This window comes from Rhincodon typus, chromosome 28, assembly GCF_021869965.1.
Source record: "Rhincodon typus isolate 14 chromosome 28, sRhiTyp1.1, whole genome shotgun sequence".
NCBI lineage: Eukaryota > Metazoa > Chordata > Chondrichthyes > Orectolobiformes > Rhincodontidae > Rhincodon > Rhincodon typus.
In genome coordinates, this window is record NC_063359.1 from 31,686,228 (window position 1) to 31,713,775 (window position 27,548).

General features: G+C 41.2%; 1 protein-coding gene across 3 annotated transcripts in view; it reads left to right on the forward strand.

The window, feature by feature from the left end:
* Positions 1 to 27,548, forward strand: part of LOC109935627 (kynurenine--oxoglutarate transaminase 1) — a 45,081-nt gene that overhangs the window by 11,709 nt on the left and 5,824 nt on the right. For all 3 annotated transcript variants that reach the window (XM_048613440.1, XM_048613441.1, XM_048613442.1), the window contains 9 exons: positions 715 to 864; positions 2,160 to 2,246; positions 3,287 to 3,412; positions 13,053 to 13,173; positions 14,891 to 14,967; positions 19,210 to 19,299; positions 20,655 to 20,841; positions 21,331 to 21,407; positions 22,396 to 22,482. In XM_048613440.1, the coding sequence (XP_048469397.1) occupies positions 715 to 864; positions 2,160 to 2,246; positions 3,287 to 3,412; positions 13,053 to 13,173; positions 14,891 to 14,967; positions 19,210 to 19,299; positions 20,655 to 20,841; positions 21,331 to 21,407; positions 22,396 to 22,482 (1,002 nt within the window). The remainder of the gene's footprint in view (positions 1 to 714; positions 865 to 2,159; positions 2,247 to 3,286; positions 3,413 to 13,052; positions 13,174 to 14,890; positions 14,968 to 19,209; positions 19,300 to 20,654; positions 20,842 to 21,330; positions 21,408 to 22,395; positions 22,483 to 27,548) is intronic.

Sequence of the window (27,548 nt, forward strand, 5' to 3'; positions counted from 1 at the left end):
GGAGCCCAATCAGGAATAAATGACCATTGAAGATGGATTACTGGAAAACCTATCTAATTCACTAATGAATTTCATGGAGGGGAAGCTGTCACCCAGTTGTAATGTACACTGCGGTTGATCCCTCTAAAGTGACTTAACAAGTTGTAAAATAGAAGGTAACTGGTGATATGAGCAATACAGTTTTTTGTTTCTGTTGCCCATATCCTAAACAAAATTGACTGTGACTTCCGCTTACACAACTGACAAATTGACCTTTATGTGCAAGAAGAATACCTAAAGTATGTTTTATTTTTAATCACGCTATACAAATTAGAGTTTTAAACTATTTTATAAGGCTTTACTGACTAAAAAGATATTTTTGCAAACTAATGGGTCATTTCTCGTACCACCTGACTTAACTTATGTTAATAAAAGCAAAATACTTCAGATGCTGGAGATTTGCAATACAAACAGATAATGCTGGAGAAACTTAACAGGTTTAGCAAATTCTGTGGAGAGAGAAACAGCTTTAAAATTTTGAGTCCAATTGGACTTGAAACTTTAACTGTGTTTCTGTCTGCACAGATGCTACTAGACTTGTTGAGTCTCTCCAGCATTTCCTATTTTTATTAACTGATATTAAACCTTCTACATATTAGATTCAGTAAAAATGTGTTACATCGGTCCTCACACATGGTTCTCTTTTTCTTTCTCAATTCTTCCACCCCTTCCCAGGGTCACCCACCATTAGTGAACATCCTAGCAAAGTTCTTTGGGAAATTATTGGAACAAGACATTGAACCATTCACTGAAGTTCTAGTGACAGTTGGGGCATATGAGGCCCTATTCTGTTTCTTCCAGGCACTGATTGATGATGAAGATGAAGTACGTGGTATTTGGTAATGTCCCAGAAATGTTAGATTCATTGTATTGAAGCAGAGTACTGATAATGATAGTATTAACTTTTATAGAGATTTTGATTGCTGTTGAATCATCTTTAAGCTGACAGTCGGAGCATTTAAATTAAAGTTTTCTAACTTTTGGATTGTACTTCAGTCCAGTTTAGTTAAGTACCTGTGCACAAGTTTAATGAAGGCAGCTTTAATTGATATTTTTGAACTCCTGGATAAAAATGCACACTGTGTGATCTATATGCATTTTTCTTTTAAATAGCAAAAATTTTTCTTTCAAATTAATGCGATTAACATCATGAGAACTCATTCTTGAAGGAGCTTGCAGAACCTGATACTGTGAGAAAGCAAAAGATGATTTTACATTCTGTCAATTCAATAAAGTCTCTTTCATTTGGTTTCATTTCACAATGTAAACAAACCTTTGTTTTACTAAAATTGACAGATGTAAACACATCATAGATTGGAGGACTCGGGGACATACAGCTGAAACCTCCCATTTTAATTCCCTCATTTGATTCGTTATCTCCTCAGTTTTAAGACTTTTCTTCAAAGAAGCTTTTTTTCTATAGATAATTTTTAATCACTCTATTCAAACATATTATGACATGCCTCTGAAGCAGATGGGATTTGAACCTGGGTGTTCTGGCCCAAAGATAGGGTCTGTATTACTGTGCCACAAAAGCCCAAAAGTTCTTTCTATATGGTGCGAGTTACGGTGTTGCACAACTCACCTCACTTCAAACCTCAGTATACCCTATATGGCCTGGCTTATCAGCAGAAAAATATCTTACATTTCAGATAATAAATGAACAGAATTCATTACTTTCTTGCAATACTTGAATTCACTAAAGTTACTTTCCTACAATTTGTTGTTTGTTTATTTTATATCATGTATGACTATGTTCCGCCTGTTAATTCATACAATTTATCTTACAATTAACTACCTGAAAAAGTAGAGCTGAATGACTCCGCAGAAAAAGGAAACATTCCCACAGAGCACCACTGCTAATGTGCAAAATTGAATATCAATCAACCTCTGTTGAAAATTATCTCTGTCTGCTACCTCAGTGGCTACATTGGAAGTGTACCTCTGCCACACGAACAGAATATGGTTTCTGATCTGTGTTAAATGAGCTCATTTTAATTGCGGTTATGAGTAGTCTGCTACCATTACCATTAGTGTCTGGTTGGTAGATGAGGGCTGGAGTGGGAAATCAGTCAGGATTTCCACCCATAATTGAAACCATTTTCTCTACTCCTATACAGGTCATTATCATTGAACCGTTCTTTGATTGTTATGAGTCAATGGCGCGAATGGCAGGTGGTCATCCTGTATACATCCCGCTGCATCCAGTAAGTCTCCACAGCCAAATTAAACTATTGGCAACTTATACCTTCTTTAATTTAATGCATAGAATGATAATACAACTCAGGTTTCACCGAGTATTCATTTGTGTTTTAATTCCTGGCTTCGCATTAAAAGTGCGCCCAGACGTATCTGGGTGTTCTAGTGTATGAATTGCAAAAGACATATATGCAGGTACAGCAAGTAATTAGGAAAGGATAATATTATTTATTGTGAGGGGAACTGAATACAAAAGTTAGGCGATTATGCTTCGGTTGTACAGGGCCTGGTGAGATCTAATCTGAAATATTGTGCACAGCATTGGTCACTTTATTCAAAGAAGCATGTAAGTGCACTGCAGTTCAAATAAGGTTTTCTAGAAGGGAGTGTGAAGGTTAGACAGCCTAGACTTGTATCTTCTCGAGTTTAGATGAGTAAGGAGTGACTTGGTTGAAACATTTAAAATCTGGAGGGGCCTTGACAATGAAAGGAGAACCAAGAACTTGGGTGTCATAATTTAAAAATCAGGGGTTGCACATTTAAAACAGAGAAGAGGCAAAAGAAAAATTCTTTGAGAATCTTGAGTCTTTGGAGCTGTCTTCCTGAAAAGGTGGTGGAAGCTGAGTCCTTGAATATTTTAAAGGTAGAGTTCGATGGATTCATATTAAGCAAGGGGGTGAAAGGATATTGGGGGTAAGTAAGAATATGGTTTGAAGTTCCAATCAGTTCAGCCATGATCTTCTTGAACTGTGGAGTAGATTTGAGAGGCTGAATTGCCAGTTCCTGTTCCTTATTCACTGGCTAATTATAAATTTAGTAACCGAAAGTCAATTTAGGACTTTTATCTTTAGATGCACTCACTTATTTTGCTTAACCTAACTGAACCTTTTTTCAAGCAGCAAAACTAAACACCAAAAGAGGGGTAGAAGTTAAGTATTAGATTCCTTGGATAAAAGGGCCAGCTCAGGAATGGATTCCTGTTGACTGCCTTATACATAAATACTCTGCACAGATTACAAAGTTAAAAGGTTACCTAATGTTCTTTCAGAAACCAGAATCTGGAAGGTTGATGACCAGTGCTGACTGGGTATTGGATCCTGCTGAACTAGCAAATAAGTTTAACAAGCGTACTAAAGCAATCGTCATTAATACTCCAAATAACCCTCTTGGCAAGGTAAGAGTGAAGAGTATTTGTGCAGTTGTAGGCTGTGTTATGACTACTGCCAATAATTAAGGTTTAGTGTTGTTGATTCAACTCCATATCTTGGAGTACACCTACTACATTTAATTTTTCACTTTCAGCATACCTAGGAACAAAATATCACGTGCATTTTTCTCTTCATTTGATCAATGTCAGAAGTAGATGCATTTGAAGGGTAGTTGACAGAAGTGTTGAATTGGAAAGCTTGATTCATTTGCTGGTAATATTTTGTTCAATGACATAGTCTTTAAACATAACAGCAATATATACAACTCAGGTGTTCTTCTGTGGAATTGCACACAGGCAATACTTAGTGCTGATTTTGATTGAGCAAGATTAAAGGTTGATGGATGACTTGACCAAGGCAGGCAGGAGAGGGAAATAGAGCAGGGAGGAGGAGAGATTAAATAAAAACCGAAAGAACTGCGGATGCTGTAAATCAGGAACAAAAACAAAGTTGCTGGAAAAGCACAGCAGGTCTGGCAGCATCTGTGAAGGAAAAAACAGAGTTAACATTTCGGGTCTGGTGACCCTTCCCCAGAACTGAATGCAGGAACTGTGTAGGAGGAGAGATTAGGTTGTTCCCTAAGAAATATGGCAAATTTTACCCGATGCTGCTGAGAAGGATCCGGTTGCAAAAATGCAATTGTGATTAAAGTTTCGGCGAAGGTCTGTAGCTCGGGTTGTGGGTGAGGTTGTTGACTTGCTTGCCGAGCTGGCTTGTTTTTGCTCAGATGTTTCATCACTATGCTAGGCAACATCATCAGTGGAACCTCCAATGACGCAATGTTATTCTACTCCACTTGGAATTTATACTGTCTGATCCGTCATGGTGAGTAGTGTCATTTCCAGTTTTGATCTGTATGGGTTTGTATATGGGGTCCAATTCTATATGTTTGTTGATTGCATTACAGGTGGAGAACCAATCCTCTAGAAATTTTCATGCGTGTCTATGTTTGGCTCGTGCTATAATGGTTACCTTGTCCCAGTTAAACTGATGGCCTTCACTGTCTGTGTGTACCGATATTAAGGAGAGTTTGTTGTGCCTTTTTGCTGCTAGCTGATGTTCATGTATTGTGATGGCTAGTTTCCTTCCTGTACACAGTAGGAGGACACAGTACCCCCTAAAACACTGGCCACACTGCCCTACATCAAGAACATATCGGAACTGACAAGAAGATTCCTAAGACCACTAGGAATCATGGTAGCACACAAGCCCACAGCCACTCTATGACAAGCACTCACAAGGATTAAAGACCCCATTCCCACCAACATACAGAACCAGCGTGATTTACAAGATACCATACAAAGACTGCCGCAAACATTACATCGGACAGACAGAAAGGAAGAATAACATTGCTTCATTGGAGGCCCCACTGATGATGTCGCCTAGCATGGTGACAAAACTTCTGAACAAAAACAAGCCAGCTCGATGAGCAAGTCAACAACCTCATGCAATTGTGATATTTCTAGAAACAGACATTGTTATTATTCTGCTGGATGGGGGCTTCAAAAAGCAATTAACACATCTTCCCCATTGCCTGCTTGGGAAGTGCTCTCTCCTGAAGCGGTACCATATAGATAACTGAGTAAGACTTTCTTGGTCTGCCAACTCTGTTGAGTGGATATATAGTACACATGCGTAGAAACAAACATCCTCTGCAGTGTCTCAATTTGGCTGTTCTGAAGAAGGGTTACTGGGTCTGAACCATTAACTCTGCTTTCTCTTCACAGATGCTGGCAGAACTGTGTTTTTCCAGCAATTTCTGTTTTTATTTCTCAATTTAGCTCCCTCTTATTGACCTTATTGCTCTTCAAAGCATTAAAATGGAGGGATTCCCAGTGAGAAGTCCACAGTCACAGATTAAAATTGTCATTTTTGCCAAATTGACTAAATATGGCACAAAACATGTTTGCAAAACCTCCAGAGTGTAAACAGGCTGAAATCAATTTATAGATAAAGAACAATTAACCTCTACTGTCAGCAGATAAAATGTCCTCTTCATTGCAGTATTTATATCAGGAGCACTACCAATAATATAGTGTCACTTTTACTTGGGGTCAGGCTTGACTTGGATTTTGGGGGGAAAGTAGCCAGAGGGTTAACCAAGCTTAGCTAATTCTACTTTCAGTAGGCAGGATACACTGTTATTGGACTTGCAAGGAGAATTATAGATTTGGGGAACAACATTCTGGAGAAGATTTGCAGTGGCAGGCTTACTGTGGTAATTACAGTGAGGTCAGCTAGATGGATCTCATAGAATATCAGGTCCTTGATTGGGGCTGTTAACCTGGTTCCAATCACGGAGCCCTGGTTGACAGATACAAACAGGAGTGCCAGAGGTTTCGTTGACTCTGAGAGCTGGCTCTGAGGAAGCTGGACCAGTGTCAAGTACTATGCATATGTAAATAAAGGGTGACTAGGTGACTTGATAGGGGTCTCTGTGGAGTTCATTCAGTGAGAAAAAAATGCACTCCTGAAGAATTTTGCTCACAGCAGTCATCTTTGAGTTGGGGTAAGCATTTCTGGCATCATGCTGTTATTTGGGAAGCCATTGTAGTTACTGAGGGTATGCGGACTCAAGACAGCAAAAAAGGCCCACTAGGCCTGAATTCAGTAAGATAACGCATAGACTGGTATCCAGGTGAGTGCACACCATGGAAAGGCCACCTACATCTGGCTTTGAACAGTTAAATTGCTTACCAACATCTAACAGAAAAAAATCAAAATAAACATTTGGTTATATGATCACCCTGTTCTAATCGAGGTTCATACCTGGACGGCTGTACCAGTGGTTGCAGAACCAGTCTTTCACAAAATTCACTCTGGACTCCAAGCCTTATGTTTATGTAAGAGATGAGCTAAACAGGGAACTTTTACAGATTAAGGGTACAACTTCGGTTCTGGTCTCATATGAGAAGCAGCTAGTTCAGTTACCACTGATTGCAGTGAAAGGTTCGAACCCAAGCCTGAGAGGGAGAAACTGGTTGAGAAAGATTCACCTTGATTGGCTTAACATTTTTCAATTAGAAAATGGCTACCTGAATGAAGTCCTAATTAAATACCCAGAAGTTTTTCAGGAAGGTCTAAGGACTATCAAAGGAACCAAGGCCACCTTGCATGTTGACCTGGAAGCAATTCCATGATTCTGCAAGGTCCACCCAGTGCCAATTGCATTATGGCCAAAAGTAGATTCAGAAATTAGGAGGCTGGAAAGCGAAGGAATCATCAAACCAGTACAGTTTGCAGAATGGGCTGCACCGATTATACCAATTGTGAAGCCCAATGGCTTGGTTCACCTTTGTGGGGATTTTAAACACACAGTAACCAGCTTCTTGCAGCTGCATAAATACCCAATCTCTTGTATAGAGGGCTTACACGCAAAGCTGGTGGGAGTCTGTCCTTCACGAAGCTAGCCATGAGCCCTATGTGCCTGCGGTTAGATGAGGATTCATAGAAGTATGCTATAATTAATATTCATAAGAGTTTGTCCCAATAGACGACACTGCCATTTGGGATATCATTAGCCAGAGGAATTTCTCAGCGGACAATGGAGAACATTTTACAAGGTCTACCCCAGATTGCAATTTAGCTGGATGATGTTCTAATAACAAGGAAGGCTAATAAAGAGCACTTCAGGAACATGGGCGTAGTCCTTAAATGTTCCAGGTGGATGTACGTCTTAGAGAGAAAAATGTATTTTCCAAGCACCCCAAATAACCTACTTGGGCTACATTGACAAGGCCAGGTTACACCCATTGGAAGATAAAGTGAGGGCGATGAAAGGTGCCCCAGCTCCCATGTCTGTACTGGACTTAGGTCTTTCCTTGGATTGTGAATTACTATGGAAAGTTCATATGTAACCTAGCTTCCAATCTGATACCCATACATCTGCTATTGAAAAAGGGTCAACCTTCGAAATGGTCACACAGCCAAGATATAGCCTATCGGGAAGGGAAGAAGCACCTATCATCATCTAAAGTGTTGGCACACTATGATCTCAAGTGAGATCTGGTGCTGACATATGATGCCTCTCCTGTACGATATTGGGGTATTCTTGGCTCACGGATGGCCCAATGGAGAGAACCCCCAAAAACGTATGTTTCTCAGATTCTGGCTGATGCAGAATACAAATGTACTCAGAGAAGGAAGGTTTGGCGGTCATCTTTGGTGTGAGAAAGTTTCACCAATACCCCTTTATGTATGTAAATTTCTAATAGTAATAGACCACAAAGCCCCGCTAGGGCAACTCAAAGAGGACAAGGCTGTGCCACCCATAGATTCAGGTCAAATTCAGCAGTGGGTTCTCATTCTGAGTGCTTATAAATACAAGTTGGAACACCATCCAGGATGCCAAGTAGGAAATGTGGATGCCTTGAGCTGCGTCCCACCAGCAGATACACCACTAGTGCTGCCATCACTGGAAGAGTGTGTTTATTTAAACTTTCTGGACACCCTTCTGGTTACTGCTGACAATATCAGACTCTGGATGCAAAAAGATCCAGTCTGGCAAAACTAAAACAGCTGGTGCTGATGGGGGGATCAAAAGGGCCATCACAACCAGAATGAAACCTTTCTGGACCCGACCAGATCACCGTGGAGGATGACATTTTATTGTGGGGACCAAGAGCGATTGTCCCAAGCAAAGATCAATACCAGATATTGGCTGAACTCCACCATGGTCATGCAGGAGTGTCCAAACTGAAGATGTCGCGCAAGAAGTCATGTCTGCTGGCCAGGATTGGATGCAGACATAGTCGTGTTGATGGGGCAGTGCCGAGAGTACCAACAAGGACAAAGATTACTGCTAGCAGCTCCCCCACATTCGTGGGAATTGCCGGATAAACTTTGGACTCGTTTACACATCGACTGTGCCGACCCTTTCATGGGCTCAATGTTCTTAGTTATCTTGGACCCTCATTCAAAGTGGTTGGACGTGCATAGAGTTCATTTGTCAAACACAGGGAAAATGATAGAAAAGCTGTGTTAATTTTTGCAATACACCAGCTCCCAGAAGTGTTGGTCACAGATAATGGGCCATCATTTACGGGAATTTGAGTATTTCATCAAGTCAAATGGCAGTCAGCATAGAAGGACAGGTCCATACTATCCATTGTCCAATGTTTTGTCTCCGAACTTTGAAGGCAGGCTTAAAGAAACAGCCTACACTATCACTCAATACCAAACTGTATCTGGGGAAGGGGAGGAAAGGGAATGGGAGTGACTGAAACGGCATCAGGAACACCAGTGCTGGATGCAGGACTCCCCGAAGCAAAAGAGACAGTTTTCTTCAGGGGATGAAATTTGGCATCAAAACCAGAGAAATGGCCCTGCATGGGTAAGCAAAACATACCTGGCTCTTCAGAACAGTCAGAAAGGCTGTAGGAGCCCATGGGTTTTCTCCCTCCATCTAGCATCAAAGAAACCTCAGAGTCTGAGATGAACATGGCAGATATTGCAGCCGCAAGACCTTTACCGTCTGAAAAAGAGGATGAATTTCTTCCGAAACACTCTGGGAGCAAGGGGCGGGCTACGGTTGGGTATATGCAGCCTGAATTTGAGGCTGAGTCAGAGGACCTGGACCCAGTGCGAAAAAGCCCCAAGAGAGGCTATAAGAAAAAGAACAGGCCTATGTCCCCGGACTTAGACAAGGAGGGATGTAGTGATTATTACGAGGTCAGCCAAATGCACCTCATAGAATACGAGTTCCCTGATTGGGGCTGTTAACCAGGGAGCTCTGGCTGACAGGCATTAACAGTCGTGTCAGACATGCTGTTCACTCTTGAGAGCTGGCTCTGAGGAAGTCAAACAAGTGTCAAGTACTATGCACAAGTAAAGAGTGACTTGGTGACAGGATAGTTATTTCACTTACCACCCCATTTTATTCTGTTTAGTATTTTTAAGTTAATTAAATAACTGGTTTTTCGAAGGAAAACCCAAATCATAAACTCTCAGTATTAATGTCTTGTTAGCAGCTGGGTTTTAGTGTGGCAGTTAGTAACAAAACCTTTATCATAGCACCACCTACAGGTATTATTAGAACATTTGAATGAATTTTTTTCACATCGTTCCTTTGATTTTGATTTTCTCTGAAGCCAATGAGCAACGAAATACTGCATTTTTTGCAAACCATTGCTGATGTGTTGATACTTGATAGAAAATTGTAAGTTCTGCAGGGTGCATCACAGTAGTTACCCAGGATAGAATATGAAACTCATGACAACTCAGTGCCTGATTCAAAAATACAAAGAAGGCATCACAACAACTTCTGACACAGTTGCCTAGCTTAATCACCTGAATGTAAAAAGACAGTTGCTGCTATACTACGACAGCAATTGAAAGAAAGAGAGAAAGGTGAAGAAAATAATGCTATCCAATTATCTCTCTGGAGAGAACTAATTAATGGAGGTTCTTCATTATTAGGACTGTTAGGTTTATTGCTTTGCTCGTTATATGGAGATGATATGGCCTTAGGCACACGGTGATACAATTTTGAAGATGACCAATGATACAAATTTAGCAACACTGTAAATAACAGCAGACCTCATGGCATAGATGGGTGAAAGGAGCAGACACTGGCAGAAGCAGATTTAATGGGAATGAATGTGAAGTGATAAACTTTGAGAGAAGCAACATCCAGAGGCAGTATAACCCAAATGGTATTATGCTGAGGGGAGAGGATTGCAAGTACAGTTACAACACTGACATCCACTCAACAATGTGGAAAATCACCAAGTTATGTCCTGTACACAAAAAGCAGGACAAACCCAACCCAGCCAATTACTGCCCCCTTAGTCTACTGTTGATCATCAGTAAAGTGTGTCAGCAATAGTGCTATCAAGCAGCACCTGCTCAGCAATAACCTGCTCAGTGATGCCCAGTTTGGGTTCTGCCAGGGCCACTCAGCTGCTGACCTCATTACAGCCTTGGTTGAAACATGGACAAAAGAGATAAATTCCAGAGGTGAGGTGAGGGTGGCAGACCCCAACATGAAGGCTGCTTTCAACTGAATGTGGCATCAAGGAACTCTGGAAAAACTGTAATCAATGAGTATCAGAGGGCAACTCTCACTAGTTGGACTGATACCTGGTACATAGGAAGATGGTTGTGGTTGTTGTAAGTAGGTCATCTCAGCTCCAGGGCATCTCCCCGGACAGGGTAGTGTCCTAGGCCCAACCATTTTCAGCTGCTTCATCAATGACCTTCCCTCCATCATAAGGTCAGAAGTGGGGATGTTCACCAATGATTGTACAGTGTTCAGCACCATTCACGACTCATCCAATACTTAAGCAGTCCATGTTCAAATGCAATAAGATCTCAGCAAAATCCAGCTTGGGCTGACAAGTGGCAAGTAACATTTGTGCCACACATGCCAGGCAATGACCATCTCCAATAAGAGACAATCTAATTATCGCCCCTTGACATTCAGTAGTGTTACCACCACTGAATCCCCCACTATCAGCATTCTTGGGGTTTACCATTGACTAGAAACTGGACTTGTCACATAAGCACAGTGGCTACAAGAATATTTCACCGCCTCACTCCGCAAAGTCTGTCAACCATTGACAAAGCACAAGTCAGGAGTGTAGTGGAATACTCCCCCTTGCCTGGATAGTTGCAGCTCCAGCAACATTCAAGAAGTTTGACACAATCCAAAACAAAGCAGCCTGCTTGATTGGCATCACCTCTACAAGCTGCCTCTCCCTCCATCACCGACACTAAGCAGCAGTGTGTACTATGTACAAGATGCAATGCAGAAATTCACCAAAGACCCTAGACAGCACCTTCCAAACCCATGACCACTTTGTCCTTTGAAAGGGCAGCAGATACATGGGAATACTACCATCTGCAAGTTCTCCTCCAAGACACACACCATTCTGACTTGTGTATATATATCACTGTTCCTTCAGTGTCGCTGGGTCAAAATCCTGGAATTCCCGCCATAAGGGCATTGTGGGTCAACCTACAGCATGTGGATTGCAGTACTTCAAGAAGCCAGCACCTCGCTACCTCTTCAAAAGCAACAAGGGACAGACAATGAAATGCTGGCCAGCCAGTGATGTCCATGTCCCATGAGTAAATATTAAAAGAAAGAGTAGAGGGATCAAATGGTGTGTATACATAAATCCTTGAAGGTGGCAGCTGATGAGGTGATTATTAAATATAATGTGGAGGTGCCAGAATTGGATTAGAGTGGACAAAGTCAGAAGCCACACGACACCGGCTATAATGCAACAGGTTTATTAGAAGTCACAAGCTTTCAGAGTGCTGCTGTTTTGTCAGGAAGGAGCAGTACTCCGAAAGCTTGTGATTTCAAATAAACCTATTGGACTATTACCTTGTGTTGTGTGACTTCTGACGTTGTGATTGATAAAGCTTATGGTACTTGGCTATGTAAGTTGGACAGTAAATACAAAAACAAAACAGTTATGCTAACCTTTCAGATTGTGCTTCAGCTGGAATAGTGTGTACAGTTCTCAGTACTGGTCTTCAAGAAGAATATCAAGGTCTTGGAAAGAAAACTGGGGACATTACCAGGATGATGCCAATGATGAGAGATTTTAGTTATGTAGAGAGAATGGAGAAAATTGGTAAGTTCTTAGAGCAGATGAGATTAAGGGAAAACTTAATACTGATATTTAAGAGTTTTAATTTACAGTATCATAGAATGTGACCTAAACTGGACAGGTCTTTCAAAGATCTGACACAGATACATTAAATGAATGACTTCCTTTTGTGCTGTAAAGTTTTATGATTCTAAGATTCCCAGTGGACTGACAGCTAAAGGGCAGTGAAGCCTGCTATGTGGAAGAGGTAAATGCCTTTGCAACTCTGCTTGCAGACCAGGAGGACCATATGAGTTCCTGCCAGCCTACCACGCTTATCTGTTTCTTCTGGCTGCATTGGACCACCTGCCCCTCCCAGAAAATGATTTCTCTATCAAAATTCCCATCCAGTTCACAAAGCCATCTGCAGGAAATGTTGAGACACTCGATCTAAAACAATTCTTCAGGCAGGTTGAGTATTTGCAATCTACCGACAATTCTTACAAAACTGGTTAAAGGTAACAACCTTTAGACTACTGCCTACAGTGGTGAACTAAGTATTTTATGGAACAGAGTCTTTAAATTGGACATAACACAAAGCATCTCAACAAGAATTAATGCATTTTATGGAAAGTGCTTTGGGATGTTCTTGAAGTATGATGAGATTTACTCCAAATGCAAATTATTTTTAATAGTCAGTGACATGGTGTACTTATTTTGTATGTCTTTGTCACAAAATACAATACTCAAAAACAAATCTCAAACGAAAATGAAGGCTGCAGATTGTGTTTGATAAGACATCTATTGTTTGTGGATGGCTGAACCGTCCTGTCTACTTTAGCCCAGAGAGTGGAAACAAATATTCTGGCTTGTAACTGACATTCCTGTCTAATGAGCTGACAGGAATGGAGTCATTTCTGTGACCTGACTGGAAAAGGAAGTGACAAGAAAGATGAAAGAAAAATTGATCTAGCCAGATATAGCACAAAGAAAGAAGGAAGTTTAGGTTGGTTTCCATCAACTTCAAAGTTATTACTTAACAATTTCTCTTTGTTTTACCTCTTAGGTTTTCAACCATGAAGAGTTGCAGATGATCGCAGATCTGTGTCTGAAGCACAATGTCTTGTGCATTAGTGATGAGGTGTATGAGTGGCTGGTATATGATGCAAACAGGCATGTGCGGATTGGTAAGAAAGCGTCATCTGTGTGTTCTTAGTCAAACACATGAATATGAATAATTCTAGAATGGCAGAACTTGATTTTAGCAACAAATTAAGGCAGAGAATTAACATAACAGGTGGCCTGAAGTGGAGGGCTACACTTAGGAATTGATCAGAGCTGGTCTTAAAACAGTCACCTAATTTGCATTTAATATCCTCAAAGTAGGGTAAATCAAATTGTGAGGACTGAATAAGTAGACTATATTTTTAAGAAGTCCATCAACTTGTGTTTCACGTGCAAGAAGTATTTGGGGTCTTGGATGGTGAGGAGACACAAGGTGAAAAGGCAAGTGTTGCATTTCTCTGACTTGCATGGAAAGATACTGTGAAAAGCCCTAGTTGAAATGACCGAGACATGGATCAGGGTTTCACAGAGGGAATGGTCCCTTTGGAAAGATGATATGGGAGGAGAGGGTAAGATGTGGTTGGCAGCATCATACTGGAGATGATGGAAGCAGAAGAGTATGATCTGTTGAATTCAGTGGTGTGGTGGGATGAGGTGAGGAGGAATTTCTTCTCTCCAATTGTACTGAATCTGTGGAATTACTTACTGCTGAGTTCTGTAAAAGTTAGGTCGTTAATTAGTTCAAGGCTGAGATAGAAAGTATTCTAATTGGTAAGGGAATTAAGGGTTATCGGGGGGAGCGGGAAGGCAGGAAAGTGGAGTGAGGATACTCAGATCAGCAATGATCTCAGTGAATGGCAGAGCAAACATCGGTTGACTGCTCCTATGCCTTATGGTCTTATGGATGGAAGGTGAGGGCAAGAGGAACTCAATTAGTGTTCAGAGAGGGAGGGGAAGAGATGAGAGCAAAAGTGCAGCATATAAGATGGACCCAGTGAAGGGTCCTATCACGCACATCCACAGGGATTATTTGGGGTGGGAGTCCTTTCTTCAGATGAAAGGAGGACCTATTAGAAACACAGCAAAGGAAAATGTGTCTTCAGAACAGATGTGATAGGAACAGGGAAGCTTGGAGTTTGGAATTGAGATCTTAGAAGAAACAGGGTGGTAGGAAAAGCAGTCTAAGAAGCTGTAATGTTTGTGAGCTTGTACGGAGTATTGGTGCATTACCTAATCGAGTCAGAGAATTGCAGGAAGGGAAGAGATAGAGATGGACCACCTACCTGAAGGTTAGAAACAACTGGCAATTGAATGCAAGGTTAATGAAAATTTCCATTTAGAGCAAGAGAAGGAAATTCATCATTAACGTATCACAAAATGAAGTGATGGAGTGGGTCTGACTAGGTCCAAGACACACAATATTTCACATGTCTGACAATAAGGAATGCATTGCCACAACTAATGTATGTACCCTTAGTGACACCTTTTATTTGAAGGAAATGTGTGGACTGATGAAAAATAATTTAGATAGTAAATAAATAGCTAACTTATATTGTAGTTTAATCAATTATTACTCTTACAGATGAATAGTAACATATATATTTGCTTGGCTTGTACTTCTTGAGGTTTAACTTTGAGCATGGAACCCTAATCAGCAACCACGATTTGGGAAATGAGAACTACGCAGTTATAGCTGTAGCTTTCTACATACCCTTCTAATCATGCTCCACACCAGTATGTGGGGATTTTCAAAATTTACTCCTGTAGTATTTCTCTTCTGCTCCCCATCTCTCAGACATCCCCACTAATGACTTACTGATCATGTGTTCCTATTCCTAGCTAGCCTGCCAGGGATGTGGGAGCGAACAATCACTGTTGGAAGTGCAGGAAAAACCTTTAGTGCTACAGGGTGGAAGGTGAGTGGAGAAAGTTGTCAGAAAATTTGGCTAACTTTGACTCTCATCCATTATAGTAATCTTCAGTTGTATTGGACATAATAGTGGGCTGTCTGCTGACAACAGATAAAATCTTGAATCCCTACATAAGCAGTAGTAAATTCTAGACGGAAAATAAGGTATAGCTGTATAAATATATAGTATGATTTGGGATTTATGACCAATTGAAAACTCTTCTAATGCTTTTGATTACAATGGCTGAACTGATTTAACCCTTATCTGTTGAACTGGAGCTGCAGCAGGATTTGGGACCAGCTGCAGTGTGATGGAATGGTGAAGTTGATCCTCAGTCCTAACATATTGAGTCATGTTATTCAATGCACTGCACTGCAGCTTAGCCACGGTCATTGGAAACCACAGATGTGAGTTGACGCAAAGTTAATTTCAATGCCTGGCACTTTGACAGTTGTTGTGATGTTACACCCAGATACTCAGTAACTGGTTTTAACAAAGAAAAGAACAAAGAAAATTACAGCACAGGACCAGGCCCTTCGGCCCTCCAAGCCTGCATCGACTTGTTGCCCGTCACAACTAAAACCCCCTACTCTTCTGGGGACCGTATCCCTCTATTCCCATTCTATTCATGTATTTGTCAAGCTGCCCTTTAAAAGTCACTATTGTATTTGCTTCCACTACCTCTCCCGGCAGCGGGTTCCAGGCATTGACCACACTCTGTGTAAAAATCTTGCCTTGTACATTACCTTTAAAACTTGCCCCTCGCACCTTAAACCTATGGCCCCTATAACTGACTCTTCCACCTTGGGAAAAAGCTTCTGACTGTCCACTCTGTCCATGCCCTTCATAATCTTGTGGACCTCTATCAGGTCGCCCCTCAACCACCGACATTCCAGTGAGAACAACCCAAGTTTCTCCAACCTCTCCTCGTAGCTAATGCCCTCCGTGCCAGGCAATATCCTGGTAAATTTTTTCTGTATCCTCTCCAAAGCCACCACATCCTTCTGGTCGTCTGGTGACCAGAATTGAACGCAATATTCCAAATGCGGCCTAATTAAGGTGACCACAATGTGGTCTCCTCTACATTGGGGAAATGAAGCGTAAGACTAGGTGACTGCTTCACAGAACATCTACGTTCTGCTCGCAAAAAGGACCCTGAACTACCCGTTGCCTGCCACTTTAGTGCCCCACCCTGTTCCCTGACCAATATGTCTGTGTCTGGCTTGCTGCAGTGTTCTAGCGAAGCTCAACGCAAGCTAGAAGAACAACACCTTATTTTCCGCTTGGGGACTTTGCAGCCCTCCAGACTGAAGATTGAGTTCAATAATTTTAGGGCCTAAACTCTCCCATGTCCCAGCCCCCTACCCTACACATCAGGCCTTGTTACCACATAGCCTGTCATTACACACTACCTGTTATTAGTCCCTAATAGACCCCATAACAACTATTCACCCTCCCAGCCTGATCATTATCAACTCTTTGTCTGTCCAACTGCTCTTCTCTGTCTTTAGGCTGTATCCTATCATTTACTCCCTGCTATATCCCCCTCCCCTTTTTTCTGCAAATAAACTGACATTTTCCCAGCCACCATCAGTTCTGAGGAAGGGTCACCAGACCTGAAACGTTAACTCTGTTTTTTCCTTCACAGATGCTGCCAGACCTGCTGAGCTTTATCAGCAACTTTGTTTTTGTTCCTGATTTACAGCATCTGCAGTTCTTTCGTTTTTTCTAATTAAGGTTCTATAAAGCTGCAATATTACCTGCCAATTTTTAAACTCACTGCACCGGCCGATGAAGGCAAATATGCCATATGCCGTGTTGACGACATTCTCCACCTGCGTTGCCACTTTCAGTGGCCTGTGTACCTGTACACCCAGATCCCTCTGCCTATCAGCACTCTTAAGGGCTCTGCCGTTTACTGTATATTTTCCATCTGGATTAGACCTTCCAAAATGCACCATCTCACATCTTTCCGGATTAAACTCCATCTGCCATCTCTCTGCCCAAGTCACCAACCAATCTATATTCAGCTATATCCTTTGACGGTTCTCATCACTATCCCAATTCCACCAACCTTTGTGTCATTGGCAAACTTACTAATCAGACCAGTCAAATTTTCCTCCAAGTCATTTATATATATTACAAATAGCAAAGGTTCCAACACTGATCCCAGGGGAACGCCACTACTCACAGCCCTCCATTCAGAAACGCACCTTTCCACTGCTACCCTCTGCCTTTTATGGCCGAACCAGTTTTTTTTTATCAATCTTGTAGGAGCCTGTGTGACTTTACCTTCTGTACAGCCTGCCATGAGGGACCTTGTCAAAGGCCTTACTGAAGTCTATGTAGACAACATATCACTGCCCTACCCTCATCGATCATCTTCGTCACTTCCTCAAAAAACTCAACCAAGTTAGTGAGACAGACCTCCGCTTCACAAAACCATGCTGCCTCTCGCTAATATGCCCACTTATTTCCAAGTGGGAGTAAATCCTGTCTTGAAGAATCCTTTCCCATAATTTCCCTACCACTGACGTAAGGCTCACCGGCCTGTAATTAGCTGGATTATCCTTGCCACCCTTCTTAAACAAAGGAACAACACTGGCTATTCTCCAATCCCCTGTAGCCAGTGAGGATACAAAGATTTCCCTCAAGGCCCCAGCAATTTCCTCCCTTGCCTGTCTCAGTATTCTGGGGTATACCTCATCAGGCCCTGGAGACTTGTCTACCTTAATGTTTTTCAAGACCCCCTAATGTCTCCTCCCTTTTGATCTCAATATGACCCAAACTATCAACACACCCTTCCCCAGACTCACCATCCACCAAGTTCTTCTCTCTGGTGAATACTGATTTAATACCTCGGCCATTTCCTCTGGCTCCACACATAAATTCCCTTCTCTGTCCTTGAGTGGGCCAACCTTCTCACCTGGCTACCCTCTTGCTCTTTATATATGTATAAAAAGCCTTGGGATTTTCCTTAATCCTGTTGGCCAATGACTTTTCATGACTCCTTTTAGCTCTCCTGACTCCTTGCTTAAGTTTCTTTTGACTTTCCTTGTATTCCACCCTTGCTTCATATGTTCCAATCCTCCTGGCCTTGATAACTGCTTTCTTTTTCTTTTTAATTAGGCTCACAATATCTCTCGTTATCCAAGGTTCCCTAAATTTGCCACACTTATCCTTCAACCTTACAGGAACGTGCCGGTCCTGAGTTCCCAGCAACGTACACTTGAAAGCCTCTCACATACCAGATGTGACCCTCAAACATCTGCCTGCAATCTATATTCTTCAGTTTCTGCTTAATATTGTTGTAATTAGCTTCCCCCAATTTAGCACTTCCACCTGACAACTACACTTATCTTTATCCATCAGTACCTTAAAGCTTATTGAATTGTGATCACTGTTCCTGAGCTGCTCCCCTATTGAGACGTCGACCACCTGGCCAGGCTCATTCCCCAATACTAGGTCCATATGACCCCTTTCCTATCTGCATACTGTTTCAAGAAACCCTCCTGGATGTTCCTTACAAACTCTGCCCTATCTGCACCCCAAGCACTAAGTGAGTCCCAATCAATATATGGGAAGTTAAAATCACCCACCACAATAACCCTGTTACTTTTTCATCTTGCCAAAATCTGCCTACATATCTGTTCTTCTGTCTCCCGCTGGCTGTTGGCAGGCCTATAGTAAACCCCAAACATTGTGATTGCACCCTTCCTGTTCCTGAGCTCTACTCCATCTGAGGTGTCCTCCCGCAATACAGCTGTGATATTCTCCTTAACAGGTAGCGCACCTCCCCCATCCCTTTTACATCCCCCTCTATCCTGCCTGAAAGATCTGTATCCTGGAATGTTAAGCTGCCAATCCTGTCCCTCCCTTAACCAAGTCTCTGTAATAGCAACAGTACAGTTTTCTCAGTGCATTATAGCTGATACCAGAGTTTAAGCTATCAGTAAAAAACAGAGTGGCTCAAGACATCTCACCAGATCAGACTGCATCTGTGGAGAGAGAAACAGAATTAACATTTCAAATCCTGTATGACCCTCTTCAGAACAGCACTTAAGCTTGTGATTTTGTGTTAATTTGTAGTTGTGCGTTTTAGGAGTTAAATGCGCTGATTATAATAGAAAAAATTCCCTGCAAGAATCAATTTGTTCAGTTTGCACTTCATTATAAGTATAAAATTCAAAGTTCTAACTATTATCTGGTACAAGATTTTGTGATTTTCAATCTAACTGCTTATTGTAGGTTGGCTGGGCAATTGGACCTAAGGACATCATCAGGCATTTGCAGACTGTCCATCAGAACTCAAACTATCATTGTGCCACTGCAGCACAGGTGAGAAGTACCAAAGGGATTGGTTTTCACAGCAAAGCTGTACGATGGGAAATAAATTTGGTTTTGTACCCAGCGAGATGAAGAGCAGTTTGTGGAGCTCACCTAGTATTTTCCTGATAGTATACAAAGCTTTTCATTGGAAAAGCTCCCTCCTCTCCAATTATTACAGCATTAATGATTCTTTACCATAGTTCTTCTGGCTTTTTGTGATTTCTCAGACCCACAGCTGAATTCAAATAGAATATGTATTCCCAACGCCAATGATAGCCATTGGTGTGTACATATGCAGATGACCCTCATTATATCAGTCAGCCATTACAGGAGCCTGTTGTACCAGTAAGCCTTTACACATGCATGGGAAATGCTGGAAAAGGTCATGACAGCAATGATTGCTAAGAAGGCAGCAACAGCACAGAAATCCAACACTCAAAAGAAAGGTGGACAAACCGCAGGCAGAGACCAAGTTAACCAGCAAAGACCAAGAAAGCAGCGGAGTGCAGTGGGTCAATCAAATAAATATAAAGTGTACAACATATCAAAATCTGAACCCAAAGGGTCAGAACGCCCACAGCATCCCTGTCCCTTGGCCATTAACACTCAGTGAATCTTGCTGTCTCTGCCTGCAGTGTGAGATGCGGGTGGGGTGTGTTGCGGCCTTACAACTTCAGTCTTAAAACAGGAGATTCCCTGAAACAGCACGAAGGTGATTATCAGCTGTTGGAACTATATGTGCATGAGGATGATATTGAGTGTGTTTCCACTCTATGTTTCCGCTCATAGAATACACTATGTTTAGACTGGAATAATGTTGACCATTTGTTGTAGCAAGACCATGTTTAAAAGCTCCAGGCCATGTGAATATGTGGGCAGAGCAGCTGCCATTCATCATTTGGCAGTGACGCTGTGTGTCTGTGTGTGCGTGCACTAATTCTGCCACCTGGCAATAATGTTGATGATAAACATAGCCAAATTCAAAACCATTCTTTCTTCAGAACAAACCTAAGCAAATTTTTGACTTATCAATGAGCCACACTAGTCATTTACCAGTAGCTGTTTAAAATACTGTGGATTTGCCTGGCAGAAACATAAAGTTACTGCTTCAACCATGGATTAGTTTAGATCATAACTGATAGAAGTATCATCTTGGACCCAATCTTTGGACCAAAGACATTCTAGTTACCTCCTGTTATCATCCCACCTTTGCCTCTTTGTTCCTCCGCCACCCTCCGTGGAAATTTAGCATTTTGTAGATTTGCAGCACTGAAGTATATGATACAATACAAAAATGGCTTTTGAATCTGAATTGTCATTGAAGTAAATTACCTATTTAAATAACAAAGGTTTTCTTTACTCAGCAAGCTGTAGCAGAAGGATTTGTAAAAGAATTTGGACGCTTAGGAGCACCAGACAGTTATTTCACCAACTTGCGTCAGGAACTGCAATTGAAACGTGACCAGCTTGCTGCCTGCCTCACTTCTGTGGGGCTAAAGCCAATTGTGCCAGAGGGTGGTTACTTCTTGATTGTGGACATCTCAGCAGTCAGTGAGTAATCAGATTGGTTATCACAAGGGAAGTACAACTAACTGTATATAAGCGCTCGAAAAGGAATTTGAGATTTTCTAGGCCAGTTAAAGTCTGGCCAATGTGTAGTATGGAATCAGGGTAACGTGGTTCCGGGGACCATGTATCAAATACAGCCTTCGAAGTAGAGAGAAGAAACAAAGATGCCTCGTTTCCTATTCAACTTTGTTGGTTCCATTTAGCTTTGAATGAAATTTCTTGTTATTTTAAGATATAATTATCCCCAAACCATGAACTGTGTGTGGCCCATTGCAATCATGAACTTACCTGGCTGCTAAATGCACATGGTGCTGGTTGGGAATTAGATGTTTTTCCTTCTCTTTCCACTTTATCAGATAGGAAATGTCTGGCCTTCACTGATGTATATTTGAGTTGTATACTATAATATGATTGGACTGGATTATTCTGTGTGAAATAGCTGACTTCCTTGTTTTGTACCTTTCCTATCAGAGGTTGATCTGCCAGTCTCCACCGACACTGAGGAGCCGTATGATTATAGATTTGTGAAGTGGCTCATAACTAATAAGGTGGGTAACTGTGAAATGGTGGGGCTAACTCATGTAAAGTTGAATCTAGCTGACCAAAATTTGTAGTTGTTCACTGATTCTGAACGTGAACAACCTGTTGAGAGAATCTTTATCCAATGCATGAAGCAATTTTGTATTTGTGGCTAGAAGTTCTGTATATTTGGGAAATTTTCAAACATTTGTGGATCATCCAGGTTAACCTTTATCTCATGCACTAATAACCATGTACGTTGCACACTGGTCATAATGGATATTGGAATAATTCATATTTTCATAATGGAAATCTAGAAAGAGATGTCTCAAGATGTCTTTCAGGTACATAAATTATTAAAATGTCATGAACAGTATAAAAATAATTGAAAAGGTTGATGGAGAACTACATTGCAGGAGGGTGAAAGTTATGCTACAGCTATACAAAACCCTCATTTTGACTACACCTAGAATGCTGTGAGCAGTTCTGGGCATCACATTTTATGAAGGATGAACTTGTCTTCAAGGGACCGCGGTGTCAATTTACCAGAATGATAACTGGACTCCCCAAAGATAAATTACGAGTGTAGATTACATAGTTGAGATAGAACAGTGCTGAAAAAATACAGCAGATCTGGCAGCATCGATGGAACAAGAAACAGAGTTGATGTTTCAAATCCAATGTGACCCATCTTCAGAACAGAAGTAGGTGGGAAAATGATGTTTTTTTTAATATTTTTGATAAATAGGGAGAAGGAACAAATGGAACATACAGTGAGGGTGCCCAGAAATGCGATCACCCGGCCTTCCAGTTGTTTGCAATTTCATTAAACCATCTTGCAGACATGCTAACAGTACTGACCTAGGCCTGCTGCAGTGCTCCAGCAAAGCCCAGGATTGGCCAGAGGCACAGCACGTTCTTTCCCACCTGGAGGGTGGATGCAGATAGTGAATGGAATCCCACTAAATTAATTGGCACACAAAACTTCTAACTCTTTGCTATTACTTCTATTCATAGGGCTTGGTCACAATTCCAGTGTCTGCTTTCTACTCTTCTGAGCACAAAAAGGGCTTTGAAAACTTCATACGTTTTTGCTTTGTTAAGGTGAGCTATGATTTGAACATCTTTTGAAGTTTTTAAGCAAATCGAGACATACCTGTAATATAGAGATTATTCAACTCTTACATGTTTAAAATGGGAATGTAAGTCTTGCATGCTGTAATAATAATGAGGCCTATAACTTGGTTCAGTGTACTGTCAGAACTCTACCCGACTTTAAATTTTCTCTGTGCTACATTGTCATCTTCTGTTCCCTACATCATTCAGGCTCTGAGCAGTATGCTGGCCTGTGCCACATAATACTGACTATTTTCCATTTTCCTGTAATCTATTCAGGAAGCATTTACACTTCAATTAGATACAACTCCAGCGGCCCAAGCTATTCCTCAGCCACGGTTCTCTTTTGGTCAGAAGATCTCAGTGCTGTGGGAGTGTTTGAGGTGCTTGTTATATGAGGGTCTGAATGAGTGAGTGCAATAAGCACCACCCACTGTAATGATGTCATAAGACATGATGGGGATAAGATAGGAATTTGTGGGAGATGTACCTCAAGCTAGGTTCTCCCAGCTGTACTTGTGGTAATGTAATGCCTATTATAACCTGTAAATATTTGCAGTGATGCAATAAACTGTACCTTATTTACTCTACAAGACTCTTCTCATTAGAATAGAAAATAACTACTCTCTTATGTGTTAGAACATGTAAACACCTAAAGAACCCACATGCTAAGACAATATAGATAGCAGTACACAATGTGGTGATCAGCACGTGATGAAGATTGAATTCAGCAACACTGGTCCAACTGACAACGCCAAAGACTTCAAGTGAGAAGATATTGCTGATTCGTTAGGACAGCAAACCTGAACAAAAACCACATGGAAATATCCCACACTGAAGATTACTTCAAGAAATGACTGAAAGCATTTCAAACCCAGTAAGGAATGTTCTGGAACAGAAGAAGTCTGCAGTTCCAAAGTTGATGTATAAGCTGCATCACAAGGTGGTGGTCTGTGGGAGTGTTCCCAAGTCCAAGTTTAGCCAGTGACTGAACAGACAGGCAATTGCATGAGTTAAAACTAAAAATCCCTGGTACAAAAGGGAAACTTTAAATGGCATAGTAATTCAGGCTGAGAGGATGATAAATTTAAAAACTAGTTTATAGCTCAGATCAGGTGTTACTGCCATAGACACGGATGCCAAGAGGGACAACTAGAAAGAAAAATAAAATGGAACTAAAAGAACAGAGAGCAGTTTGGACAATCTGGGAGCAAAAAGCAAGAGAAATTGTGAACCCAGTCTGTTAAAGCACATAAGCATTGGGCGATTTAAAGAAGTAAACAGAGTGCACTGTACTTAAAGTTATACTACAAGAAAATCTCAACTCATTAACATAGGGGACACTAAATTCTTGAAAATCTATATATATTCAGGAATAGTCAGTCACTCCTGAATTGAAAGGCATGTACTGCCCTGAATATCATTCAAAAGCTGGAGGGGAGTTAAACAACAAAAGATGAAAGGACAGTCAGTAGAAGATTTCACTAGACTTTGTAAGCTAATGGTGGAATCTAAAAAAAATGAATCTCCTGAAATTAATTACATTGGAATAAGAAATTTATTTTGTATTATTTATGAGATGGAAAGCCGTTACTATAATAGATCATAGTATCCCTAAAGTGTGGAAACAAGCCCTTTGGCCCAACAAGTCCACACTGAACCTCAGAGCATCCCACCCTAATCCATCCCCTATAACCCAACTAACCTACACATCCCTGAACACTATGGACAATTTAGCATGGCCAATCCACCCAACCTGCACATCTTTGGAGTGTGGGAGGAAACCAGAGCACCCGGAGGAAACCCACGCAGACATGGAGAGAATGTGCAAACTCCACACAGACAGTTGGCCTGGCCGAGGGTAAAATAGTTTGGTAGAAATGTTTTCCACTCATATCAAAAGCAAAGAGCGTATAGATTCTAGGTGCCAACACATTTCAAGAAGAAAGACTAAAAAGAGGTATCAACAAACAGTTGAGACAACTGAAGCATCTGCAACTGAATTGTGTCAGATTGCAACACATCAGGACGAACAACTAATTGTGATAAATTTAAGTCACCATATTGAATGCTGGAATTACTAGGGAGGGACAAGTTCAAGTAGAATTTCTGACCTCCCTGCTTCCCAAAGAAGAATCCTCAATAACCAATATCACATCAAGCAAGAAGGAACCTTCGAGAAACACAGTTGAGGAATTGAACAGAAATTGCTGGAGAAAATTAACAGGTCTGACCAATAAATGGAGAGAAATCAGAATTAATGTTTCAAGTCCAGTAAACCTTCTTCAGAAAGAATCAGTTCTGAAGGAGGTCACTGGACTCAAAATATGAGTTCTATTTTCTCTTCACTGATGCTGCCAGACCTGCTGAGTTTCTCCAGCAATTTCTGTTTTTGTTTATTTTAGATCTCCAACATCTGCAGTTTTGTGTTTTATTTGAGGAATTGAACAATTTGATTTCACCCATAATTCAGTCACTGAGGCAAACTAATCAAGTTTGAGTGAAAAATATAACTACTTAAGCTCACATCTACTGGTGAGAATAAATATCTATAGGTGAATTGAAAACAAAAATCCACCAACATAATTTGAAGGTATGATGCCCACAACTCCATGGAAGATATCATTAAGAAGAGAAAATACTACAAATTGCCTGCTCTGGAACGGACCACATCCTCTAATAAAGAGATGCAAGAGATTCAAGGACCTGCAGTTCAGAAGAGAACTTGGAGTACCAGAAATACATTCCCAGGGAACTAAAAACTACTATTCTTCTAGTCTGAAGAGAACATTCCAAGAGAATAGTGATACCACCAGATTGTCTGACTAAAGGTATAAAGTCAAATATTTGGGCAGAGATAAGGTAATTATATGGTAAATGTAATTATATAGATGAATGTTTCGCAGTATTGCTTATTTAAAAAACTTATGGAGTGATGTTGTATATAATCCTGAAGGAGTTGATCATTAGCAATATCAGCAACAACCTGCTCACTGACGTGCACTTTGGGTTCTGCCAGGCCCACTCAGCTCCTTGGTTCAAACATGGGCAAAAATGCTGAACTGCATTTGATATCAAGACTGCCTTTGACCAAGTGTAGCATCAAGGAGATCTAGCAAAACTGGAGTCAGTGGGAATCAGAGGAAAATCTTTCCACTGCTTAGGAACATAGGAACAGGAGGAGGCCATGCAGCCCCTCAAGCCTCTTCCATCACTCAATGAGATCATGGCTGATCTGTGGCCTAACTTCATGTATCTGCCTTTGGCCCATATGCCTTCATACCTTTGCTCAATAAAACTTTATCTATCTAAGATTGAAAATTAACAACTGATTCAGCATTCACTATTGTTTGTGGAATAGAGTTCAAATATCAACCACCCTTTGTGTGTAGAAGTGTTCCTAACATCTCTCCTGAATGATCTGGCCCTAATTCTCAGACTATGCTCCCTAGTTTTAGAATTTCCAAATAGTGGAAATATTTTATCTTTATCTATCCTATCTTTTCCTGGTAAAGTCATAGAGTGTTGAAGACCCTTTATCCTTCTAAAGTTTAGAGAAAACAAGTCTAATTTGGATAATATCCCCTCATAACCTAACCCCTGAAGTCTAGGTATCATTCTTGTAAACCTACACTGTATTCCCTCCAATGCCAATATATCCTTCCTCAGGTGTGGTGCCCAGGTCTACTTACAGACCTCCAAGCAGGGCTCACCAGGGTTTTGTATAACTGCAGCATAGCTTCTGCATTCCTGTATTCCAGTCCTCTCGGTATAATGACCAGCATTCTATTAGCTTTCTTGATTATTTTCTTCACCTGTTTGTGACATTTTAAAGATCTATATACCTGAACTCTCAAGTCTCTTTGGATATCCACTGTATTTGAATTCGTACCATCTACAAACTCCCCGATCTATCCTTTGTCAGTCCAAAATAGATAACCTTGCACATGCTTACCTTGAACTCCCATTTGCCACAGTTTTGCCCCTTCTCTTCGTCTATCACTGCCCATTTGTAATTTTAAGCTATCATCTACACTGTCTGCAATGCCGCCTAATTTTGTGTCAACAGCAAATTTGGATATATGACTTTCTATGCCATCATCCAAGTTGTTAATAAATAATGTGAATAATTGAGGACTTAACATTGATCCTTATAGGACACCACTGGTCATGTCCTGCCAATTTGAGTACCTCTCCATTATCCTTACATTCTGTTGTCTGCCACTCAACTAATTTCCCAGCCTTGTCAATAATTTGCCCTCAGTTACATGGGCTTCAACCTTAGTTAGCAGTCTTTTGGGTGGGACTTCATCAAATGCCTTCTGGAAGTCCATATAAACAACATCCATAGGTATGTCCACAAAATGGCTCCGAGCTTCCTGTTGTCTGCCACTTTAACACACCTAGCCAACATGTCTGTCCCAGGCTTGCTGCAGTACTGTAGTGAAGCTCAGCGCAAGCTGAAAGAGCTTCTCATTTTCTGCTTGGGTACCCTGCAGGTTTCTGGACTCAATATCATGTTTAATACTTTTAGAGCCTGAGCACCTTCTCCCATGTCCTTACCCCAACCCTGATGTACCAGGCCTTGTCATCACACGGGCTGCTACCACAAACAACCTATTGTCAGCTACTCCTAGTCCCCATTAGCAGCTGTTGATTCTCCCAGGCTGACCTTTACCCATTCCTTTATCTGCCCAACTGTTGATTCCTCTCTGTCTCTCTCTCTTTGGGCTCCATCTTCACCTATCATTTTCTCCTCCCCTTCCACCCATCCCATGTTCAGTATGTATACCAACCTTTTCCAAGCTACAATCAGTTCTGAAGAGGGGTCACTGGACCCAAAACATTAACTTTCTTTCTCTCCAAGGATGCTGCTATGTTGTTTGAGTTTTTCTAGCAATTTCTGTTCTTGTTTCTGATTTCCAGCATCTGCAATTCTTTGATAACAAGATGTAGAGCTGGATGAACACAACAGGCCAAGCAGCATCAGAGGAGCAGGAAGGCTGACATTTCGGGCCCTTCTTCAGAAGAAGGGTCTAGGCCCGAAACGTCAG